General features: G+C 43.7%; 1 protein-coding gene across 1 annotated transcript; it reads right to left on the bottom strand.

Moving 5' to 3' along the window:
- LOC124152227 lies at window positions 1-10,772 on the bottom strand. Its single transcript, XM_046525086.2, has 8 exons — window positions 10,672-10,772; window positions 8,850-9,118; window positions 6,728-6,944; window positions 5,196-5,653; window positions 3,737-3,876; window positions 2,489-2,652; window positions 1,646-2,161; window positions 1-293 (listed from the first exon to the last, which is right to left on the bottom strand). The coding sequence occupies exons 1-8, from the start codon at window positions 10,672-10,674 to the stop codon at window positions 42-44; spliced, it is 2,019 nt and encodes a 672-aa protein (XP_046381042.1). The 5' UTR covers window positions 10,675-10,772; the 3' UTR covers window positions 1-41.
- Between the last annotated feature and the right edge of the window lie 269 nt (window positions 10,773-11,041).

Here is an 11,041-nt window from a genome sequence, read left to right as displayed (position 1 = left end):
TTAGTATTTGCATGCAATTTATTCATCACCTCACCAGGTGGCTAGTCTACTGGATACAAAGTGGAAGGATGGCCATCCCAGCAGACCTGGCTTCCGTCACACTGCATGATGGTGTACGTGTTGCGGTAGCCAATCAGCAGCTGATGGGTGTGACCTAGAGCTTCGCCTGTGAAAATCCTTGTGTGACCTCCAGATTTCAAGGTATCCTGAACGTCGTGGGACAAGAAGACGTCATGGACGTGTGGACCTGGTGGATTCTTGGTTGCGACGCCGGTTCTCAGGTGTAACGTCATCTGGATAATACAATGACGTCATAAATATTACACCATCCGTGATATTCAAACTGTTACAGTTAAGATGTTATTAAAGTTACAGCAAATGACTGTCATTCTTCTTCTAGGAGTGGGGTCACGGGTGGCCCAGTCGTTTAAGGCGCCCTAAATCGCAGGGCAGAGTTGCGCCCCTTGGACACACCAGGAACATATGATAGTGGCTTCGAATTCCAGTTCGACACGGTTGTTTATCTAGGTCTGTCTGCTCCACTGCCAGGCATGTGGTTTCATCGAAGTGGTAAACGTCTGAGACCTGCATCACTTCGGGCTTTCTACCCACATAAAGCTGATTGGCTATTTTTAACTGTAACACTGTTCAAAGCGGCTTTAAAGCAAACTCACTCACCCATGTTTCTATGAGAGTGATATGCGATTTCTTTTCACACAGCATGAGTTTGATTGAGTCAGCTTCGCGTGGGAGGAAAGCCCGAGGTAAGTCTGGACGTTTACCACTTTCATATTTAGTGGAACCCAGAGTTTGGTGTCGTATTGTGTGCGTTACCAAGGATTAAAGTCAAGGTGCCTGATCCTGGTTCTACTAAGGGACGCAGCTCTGCACAACGAAAGCAGCGACTTGGACGCCTGGACGATCCTTGATGCCTAAACAACATCATATGGTATTTAAGTTCACAATTAAACGACTTTAACTTTTGATAACTTCAGTTGATGCAAGTGAGACCCGTAAATTCAGCCAATGACGGGTCTTCATATTCCATAACACCGGCTCCGTGGTCTAGTGGCAGAGCGTCCGCTGGAGAGCGGAGGGTCCGGGGTTCGATCCCCGCCACAGTCATACCAAAAGACATTAAAAGATGGTACCTCTTGTTATCCTGCCTGGCGCTTGGCATTAAGGGACTAAAACAAGGACTGGTCGGCTCGGGGTCAGTATACTGTGTCTGAGTTGGGTATTCATGTTAAACTGCATCATTGTATCTCAGTGGGCTAGCAATAAAAAATCGTCATTAGCCTACTGAGATACCATGCTTCAGTTTTAACATGAATACCCCACTCAGACAAAGTATACTGACTCCGAGCCGACCAGTCCTTGTTTCACCCCGTTAGTACCGGGTGCCGGGTGCCGGGTGCCGGGCAGGGTATCCATTTAACCTGGAACCACCGACCTTCTGCTCTCCGGGCAGACGCTCTATCCACTACAGCACGGAGGTGGTCCCGGGGTTGATACAAGTGGAGAAGCTACATTAGCATGCACCATCTACACCCCCACCCCCACTTGTATCTACATGCACCTATATTCTACCTCACCTGCATGTAAAAAAAAATGGCAATATTTAATGAAGGTAACGTTTTCTGACCTCAGCGGAGTCAGTGACGTTGCTGGAGCCGGAGAGGTTTGGAGGATTCTCAAAGAGTCCCTTGTATTTTTCCATGTCCATCACCATGTCTTTGAGAGCGTCAAGCTCCTTCCACACCCCAGAACCCTCTCCATGGACAGGCACGATGGGGTACCGCATCCTCAGTGTCCCTACCCCCGGGATATTTGGAAGGAAGATCCTAGTGCCCGAAGCCCCTACTAGCTGCACCTTCCCGTGTTTGTCCAGCATCCCAACACCGCTCTTGGTGGTGTCAGCAGGATCCCTGGCCACTTCCTTGCCCGTGAAGAATTCAACAGGTGTGTGGTAGAAGGTCTTGAAACCAGTACCGTTGTATGCCGTGTCGTTCGTCTTGCCTCCCACCCTTTGGATTTCAAAAGCCTGGGATCCTCTTGGCCAGAACTCCAGATCGTGTGGGTTCCAGCTGTATAAGGGGCTCAAGTAGATCACTTCGAGGGGTACGGCGTACGTGTAGCGCCGGGTCCAGGACTGGCACGTCTAAACATACAACAAAAACCGATATTCCCTGGGCCTTAAAAAGTGCATCAGTGAGTTAGATTTACGCCGCTTAAAACAGCACACCCACAGCGGGGCACGCCGAGAATGTTATTACAACATTGTACCTATGTGGGGGATCGAACCTGGGATTCGGCGCGACAAACGAACGTTGTTACAACCGGACACCCATTTCTACTTCTTAAAAATGTACAAAGTACAAGTCAATTCAGGAAAAACAAAGAATTCGGGTTATGGCGAATTGTCAGTTAGTACTAAACATATTTGTATCCATGTTAAGTATCGTTTAAAATTTAAGAATTGCCAAACCTTGTTTTGTGAGACAGGGTCCAGTGTGCATTGATCCACACTCATGGGGGCAACGCGGGGCTGGGTGGTCTGCGCCACCCACAGGTTCCGGTCGGAGAAACCACGATGCGCGACCTCTTTTGGAGATCCACTTTTCCCCACCTTGTACCACCGGTGGTAGTAACCTAGAGAAATATAGATAATGGCAAGCAATTTAAGATTAGACCACAAGGAGTGCCAAATTAGCTTCCACTGGAAGCGCCCTTACAATCACCTTTACGTACGCATACCGAGTACTCCCGTTGTTACTCCTATGAATAGCAGAAGGTAAGTGAAAGTCAAGTAATATAATACCTTTGCCTTAGTTCATTCATTGCACAGCTTTGCCTAGGAAAACAATATGTTTGTGATGCAGACTCAGTTCCTCTTATTATAGCTAGACGCCAGCCTTGTTTGTTTATAGTCACATGATACTGCGTTGTGACCACATGTTATTGGCCTGAGGACAGTTTTATTTCAAAATAGGATCCTTCTCGATTGAGACATTATCTGCAAATTGTACTGGAATATGACGTCACAAATCAAATCAAAAGTTATATCACCGTTCAACTTTCAGCGCGGATATTCATATTAACCTGGAAACACCGGTCACTTCAAAGTGTCACTCTGGTCTCTATGACCGTAAGGTAATATATACCCTATATCCGTGCTCATCATAACACCACATTTATTTGAGACAGAATTGTACCGTTATGTAAAGCATGAAATATCATCACAAGTCATCACTAGTCTATTTGACAGTGATTTATAAACACATGCTTATGATATAGTCGGAATCGTGCAATCGACACTGTTTTTAGTAGAGACTGTGGAATGGGTTTTGTCCATTTCTTTCGGTCAAAGTGTTCGCTCTACACACAGAAGATCAGATTAAGTTTCCCAATATGGAAATAATGTGTGATCCATTTTGTGCATAGAGGTAGCCTAGCGGTGAAAGTGTTCGCTCGTCACAAACAAGATCAGGATTCGATTCCCAACATTCCATTTTGTGCTTACCCCATCGTAATATTTAAGAAGTGCACGACGAGTGGGAATTGTTTATCGTTCAATAAAACACTGCAAGGAGAATAAACCACGAGGGGCGCAAATGGTTCGCTGAAAACCAGTATTTCCTTATGGGTCCCAATTACAATCTTTGACACTTTCAAAGAGAAGAAATGTGAAAGAAAATATAACTTGAAGCAATAGTAACAGGTCAGGGGAACATACCTGTGTTAAGGGGTGTATCGTCTGTCTTTGAGGCGTCGTACAGTAGCTCGCCGAAGACGTCCTCCGTCAGATTGGCCTGGTAGTTGTCCTTGCCGGGAATTTCACTCATCAAGTCGTCCATGAGCGAGTAGGTCTTCCCGCTGATAGAAGATGTAGAAAGACTGATGCGTACAAACATTCTTAAAAAGTATACAGAGATTTTTAAAGCGGAAGCATAAATCATACTGGCCTTACACTATCACCTTCCCAAGGCAAGGGTGTTAACTGACTATAAAAGTCCAGTTTCCACCCTTGCCGAACTAGGTTGGAATTATGGAGTAATATTTTGGCTGAACTAACGAGTCTCTGCATAGTCCAATCAAAATCGTGTAGCTAAATCGACAACCGTTTCGGAAAGTGACGTGCAGATTTCGGTCGATTGCAGGATTTGCAAAGCATGTGTACCGCTAAATCGGCGTCGACAGATATTTTCCAAATCTTTTCATGTAATTAATCAAGGTACTCAACAGATTTGATGCACTTCGCGAAGTAAGACGCGTTTTATCACAATATAGGTTTGATTATGGATCAGATCGTCTTCAATGGGCGCCGCCATTTTGTTTGAAGCAAATGTAAGTGATATGAGAAGTGGAATCTGATTGGTCAATAGGAGGGGCATAGAAGGGACATAATTGTAATAGCCCAGAAATTCCAGCCTTTTACAGTCAGTTAACTCCCTTGCCTCGGGAAGATGTGAACTGTTGACCCAAGACATACATTACGTCGTATAGCCTATGGCGTCACAAGTTGTGCCTTTATCCGTGCTACAAGCAGCTGCTCGATGGCTCGTTGGCAGATTTGCACCGGTTTTGTTATTCGGCATTGTACCTGTGCCCTTTGGTATTGCCAAAGAAATCTGACAGGTCATAATATAACTGAAATAGTGTCCAAAGCTGCCTTAAACCAACTCACTCACTCATAATCCGTCACTGCACTGTTCTAATGATAAATCAGGGATTGTTATTATAACATATTGTCTGTGTTAATAGTAGCGTTGTGGCCTCTAGCTACATAAACCATATATATTTTTGCTTTGATTTTTATAGTATCCATATTATCATGATAGTAATTCCATTCTAGAGAGGAAATCAATGAAGGGTTATAAAAACAGGCGACATTGTTCTTTCTTTTCTCAAACGTTTTATAAATATGACAAACATGCAACAATAAAAAGTTTCTAAACAAATATCCAAATATAAAAACAAAATTGGCCGGACATAAAAATCCTTGAAAGGGCTACTTCCTTTGATTTAGAACGCGAAAGGAGTGAAATCTACCGAAAAGTCAAAACAGTTTACAAGCAAGCTTGTGTAGGCTTTACTACTGTAAGGGAGGGTCGTGAAAGTGAGAACATAAAACAAAATAGGCATAACGTTTTAAGAAAATATATTGGACATTCAAGCGACATGCACTTACTTACCCATCCTCATCGTAGAGAGAAAATCGCCCTGACCGACTTTCACTGAACTCACGCATGGTCTCACCATGAGGAAGTCTTGAAGAGAGGTCATCTACGACATGGAAGTACTTCAAGGGAATGTTTTTCTTCAGTGGATGACACAGAATACGGTAGTTCCACTGGGCGAACTCTGGAGTGCCGTTTACTACTTCCATGATTGCGGTAGGGAGATAGGCGAAGTTCTCATTGACGTTCTTGCTCCCGGAGTAGGATGTGAACCTGACCTTTTCCTGAAGATCCAGCCAGCTGGTTGCGTCGATGGCGTGTCGGTCGCTGCTGAAGGGCTCGGAGAAGTGTTCGGTGTCCATCGTCCATGCTGCTTCCATGTAACACAGGACGGGTTTAAAGTACTTCCTGTAGTCTCGAGTGCTATGGTCCTGGTCATTCCAGGCTCGGAACCATTCTCTCATTTCCGCCACCTGTGTAAGACGATAGTGGAATAGATCAAAGTAACATTTCTATTGTCAAAAGAAATCTCCGCAAAACGTAGAGGCAGCTGCACGACTCCGACCACATCAAAAGCAAGTGTGCATGTTGTGTATCAAACAGTGATAATATCAGATCTTTGCTATCCTGCCCCTCTGTGGCACGCGTCACAAACACTTGCAAAGGCAAGGCAAGTGTTGAAACAGACGAGTTCATAGCACATGGCTCACCTCAATCCCGCAGGTCAGCTCGGCCAGCATTGAGAAGAAGCCATATTGGAACTGGTTTCACTAGTTTCACGCGTTCACGTGACTATTACATTACACACCTTTTTTATGTGAAATGTTGCTTGATATCCAGTTGCATACCTTCTTTCTATATTAAACTAACCTTTGCATATCCCTTTTCTTCATGGATACTTTTTATACCAATGTGTAAAGCTTTTCTTTATTGGAACTATATGTGGAGGGATGCGGTATGGGTGAAATCAAGAATTATATCACTGCCCCATTGAGGCCCGAAAAACTATTTAGGTAACGGATGGTGGTCATCGGGCAGACCGTTAATATTACTACAATACGAATTATTCTATTAATAGTTCCCAGCAATAGGTCAGCAAAGGTTCTAGTATCTCGTGCTTGTCGCCAAAGAGGTTGCAGCGGTCAGGCGCTATGACATGGCTGATTGTGAGTCATCTTACCCCTTTGTTGATGGTTGCTCATATATAATTACCGAGGGTCCTAATGTGAGATCTTAACATGAATACTCGACTCTGACACAATACATTGACTCCTAGATGACCATTCATTCATTCATTCATTCATTCATTCATTCGTTCATTCGTTCATTCGTTCATTCATTCAATCATTGATTCATTCAGAGAAAACATGAAAAACAATTATTTTGCTCCATTTGAAAATAAAATAGGGCAAACGTTTCAATCACTGCAGTTTGTAAGCTGGCTTCAGTGTGTCAATATATAATGAAGAGGATTTAATGAAAATTAAATGAAAGATAATATACTCCGTTAACAATGTCAAATAAGTTAATATTCTGAAGTCACATACCTGTTCTACGAGTGTTTTCTTGGCCGTCACTTCCGGTGGTACACCAGGGAACGGAATGTCCGTCATGGCTTGAAACATTGAAGAATTCGTGCTTGGCATGCGCAGTTTGTAGTCGTTGTGCCTCGTTCTGAAGTCAACGCCGTTGATGACCATGTTTACTTCGCCCATTCCAACGGTGCGATCATAGTTGGCATGGTTGTGGATAGAGCACACACCCCTTTAAGGAGAGACACACACTCCTTAAGTATCAAGAATTGACTTCAATATATTAACCGTTCACGGGGGTGTGAGGGTAAACACCAGTATGTCCAGCTGCGAAAATACGCTTAGCCTAGTGGATTTAAGTAAAAGCGTGAAGACCAGTTTTCACTATTATACATCCAAGTCAGTTCTTATAAATAAATAAGTTTACAAAAATAACTGCTTATTCAATCATTGGCTTGGTCAGCCATTCAAATACTATTGAATCATTGGAATTTGGAATCCCTTTATTCCTTAAGATGGGACGAGCAGTACTTGTATTATCTGTGTCTCTTCCGTAAATAACAAAGGGTCAAAAGGGGATCCGGAGGCTCTTCCAATGTAGACAGATCCTATTTGACGTTAATGTACAATTGGAATACTCTTTCTCATTTGAACGTTCTCGAGATCTTTACGATCGGAGTGAGTAAGTGAGTGGCCTCCTACCTTCATCGCATAATCTGACCTGACTGACCTACCTGAAGGTGTACGTCTCAGAATAATAGGGTGTCGTGCCGTCATGGCACTATCTTTCTGACTGACAAACCTGAAGGTGTTTCTTAGAATGATAGGGTATTGTACCATCATGGCACTTTCTTTCTCATTGACCCGACTGATGGTGCGTCTCAGCATGATAGGGCCTCGTACCGTCATCACACTACCTTTCTGACTGACCTACCATGAAGGTGTGTCTCAGCATAATAAGGTCTTGTACCATCGTGGCACCATCTTTCTGACTGACCTACCATGAAGGTATGTCTCACCATAATAAGGTCTTGTACCATCGTGGGACCATCTTTCTGACTGACCTACCATGAAGGTATGTCTCACCATAATAAGGTCTTGTACCATCGTGGCACCATCTTTCTGACTGACCTACCATGAAGGTATGTCTCACCATAATAAGGTCTTGTACCATCGTGGCACCATCTTTCTGACTGACCTACCATGAAGGTCTGTCTCAGCATAATAAGGTCTCGAACCATCGTGGCACATCTTTCTCACTGATCTAACATGAAGGTATGTCTCAGCATAATAGGGTCCCGTACCATCGTGGCACCATCTTTCTGACTGACCTACCATGAAGGTGTGTCTCAGCATGATAAGGTCTTGTACCATCGTGGCACCATCTTTCTGACTGATCTACCATGAAGTCTGTCTCAGCAAAAAAGGTCTCGTACCATCGTGGCACCATCTTTCTGACTGACCTACCATGAAGGTGTGTCTCAGCATGATAAGGTCTTGTACCATCGTGGCACCATCTTTCTGACTGATCTACCATGAAGGTCTGTCTCAGCATAAAAAGGTCTCGAACCATCGTGGCACCATCTTTCTGACTGATCTACCATGAAGGTGTGTCTCAGCATGATAAGGTATCGTACCATCGCGGCACCATCTTTCTGACTGACCTACCATGAAGGTGTGTCTCAGCATAATAAGGTCTTGTACCATCGTGGCACCATCTTTCTGACTGACCTACCATGAAGGTATGTCTCAGCATGATAAGGTCTTGTACCCTCGTGGCACCATCTTTCTGACTGACCTACCATGAAGGTGTGTCTCAGCATAATAAGGTCTTGTACCATCGTGGCACCATCTTTCTGACTGACCTACCATGAAGGTATGTCTCAGCATGATAAGGTCTTGTACCATCGTGGCACCATCTTTCTGACTGACCTACCATGAAGGTGTGTCTCAGCATAATAAGGTCTTGTACCATCGTGGCACCATCTTTCTGACTGATCTACCATGAAGGTGTGTCTTAGCATAATAAGGTCTTGTACCATCGTGGCACCATCTTTCTGACTGATCTACCATGAAGGTGTGTCTCAGCATAATAAGGTCTTGTACCATCGTGGCACCATCTGTCTGACTGACTCACTTGTATGTGTGCGTCTCAGAATAATAGGGTCTTGTGCCGTCATGGTATTGTCTGATCTGTTTGACCCCAGACTGCCCGTCAGATCGGATTCTTTCCTCCACGTACAACTGCTGCATCATCATCTGGCGCATGATCTGCTCCATCCGGACGTGGAAGTTATCAATCCTGCCCTGAAGGTCGACATGTGGGAAGGGTGTGGTGGTGGTGTGGCGCACATTCCCATACGCGTACCCAATCAAGACCAACAAGGCGAAACTGGCGTAGCGGATCTGGAAACATGGAACATGACTTTGTTATTTCCTCACACAATGCACTTAGCCTTCATATTTAATCTCATTCAAATCAGATCCATAGAAGGTCGTATCAGGTGAACTTTCATCGACAATCACCATTTCGACATTTTTTTAACCACATAGATTCGGAAATTTACGAAAGAAAACCCACATAGAAGACAATTATTCCTTCAATGGTACTCCCTAAAGGGTGCCATGGCGCCCAGAAACGACAGGATGTATAAAATATCCAAAACAATATAAAGGGACGTTAGACTTTCTACTTTCGGATTAGTATTTTGCTTCGTTTTCAGGATACATATATTAAATCGGATGTACTAGTTTGAATGTTTCGCTCACTCGTACCGAGACTCCAAACGGAGTGAGTAAGTATGGTTTTACGCCGCTTTCAGCAATATTCAAGCAATATCATGGCGGGGGACACCAGAAATGGGCTTCACACATTGTACCCATGACGGGAATCGAACCCGAGTCGTCGGCGTGACGAGCGAACGCTTTAACCACCAGGCTACTCGACCGCCCCGACTTACAATGGAGGTAACCTCAGATATTGAAGCACGGAGGTGTCGTATCGGAGTAAAAGATCTGATTTTAATGAGTTTGCCTATGTTTTTTCTCCTTCAAGAACAACCAGTGAACCATCAGAGAAGCATCTGAGTACATGTAATTAATAATGATATTTAAATAAACAATTAGTTGTGGTCATCGCATTGTTTTGGTACATGTTGCTATTCTGGACGTTTTGAAGTTTGCGTGGCCCTGGTTGATTATCTTTGGTTTGTCACTGGTACTATGATCGCAGTCAACTTGTACAACCTGCGCTACTTTAGGATTTCATCCACATTAATCAGACACGACTTGATTCTTGGTTTCTCTGGAATACATGTAGCGTCTTTCGGTTTCTTCCAAGCGGTAAAATACAAGTACAGTAAACTACGGTTATAACGAACTCAAAGGGAACCACTTATTTCAATTTGTTACAACCGTAGTTCATTATAAGCATAAGTACAACATATATACACAAGAAGGACGGGATCAAGAAACAGTTCGTTTTATCCGGAAAATCGTTATAAGCGTGTTCGTTATAAACGTAGTTTACCGTACTCGTACTTGAAGGCAAGTCTCTCCGGAAGTGAATCTGCATTTGTCTTAAGGTCACGACGCATGCGCTTTGCGGGAGCATGTGAAGAGCAGTGCAGATGTGGATTTGGATTTATTAGGAAAACAGTATGTGACAGCCCGTAGGTCTGTGTAACATGCCAATATCAAAATTGTTTACACGGAGCACCACAGAGATACGGTTCCCGCAGCTACATCAACTGACTACATGAACTTGCATCACTTTAGCCGTTCCTCCCATTACGCTGACGCTTAGTGATATAACTGCAATACTATTCAAAGTCACGTCAAACTCAACTCACTCACTCACTCTAGTCGGGTAAAAGAGTAGTTTAAGCGTCAACTCGTCACCCAGATGATCGGGGTTCGAATCCCATATGAGTATACAATGTTTGGCCGCCTGTACTTACCATAGTTGAATCGCTGTGCCAACACCTCTAGCAAAACTGTACGGTCTTATATAGCGTTCTTCTATCTAAAGGCGCCCATTTGAGAGATAAACAGAAGTTGTTTTTACATTCCTACCCGGTCTGTATATATTATCGCCGTTAATAGCACCTGCAAGACTCACAACTCTTTACGCTTCAGGTTATCAAATGAGTTATCATTTTTCGATAGTGAATAGTAAATGGTTCTATTTTGGGGCTTCTAAATCGCATACCTTATCTTACCAGATATACAACTGGTGATAGATTACTAAAGCATGACAAACATTAGCATATATATTTAAATTCTTATCGCAGTATTTCGAAATTAGTGTTGTGGTCGTGTGTGAGTTTA

Source organism: Haliotis rufescens, unplaced genomic scaffold, assembly GCF_023055435.1.
Source record: "Haliotis rufescens isolate VD_foot unplaced genomic scaffold, xgHalRufe1.0.p SCAF_4, whole genome shotgun sequence".
Taxonomy (NCBI): Eukaryota; Metazoa; Mollusca; class Gastropoda; order Lepetellida; family Haliotidae; genus Haliotis; species Haliotis rufescens.
Note: the sequence above shows the minus strand (reverse complement) of the source record. Positions and strands in the feature narration are given on the sequence as shown.

Bases quoted from the DNA above. Each gene is read 5' to 3' on its own strand.
- LOC124152227 (XM_046525086.2), bottom strand. The intron at 3,877-5,195 runs GTAAGTAAGTGC...ATCTTCTATCAG, and splicing joins TCTCTCTACGATGAGGATGG to CGGGAAGACCTACTCGCTCA. The intron at 294-1,645 runs GTCAGAAAACGT...TGTATTATCCAG, and splicing joins ACGTCACTGACTCCGCTGAG to ATGACGTTACACCTGAGAAC.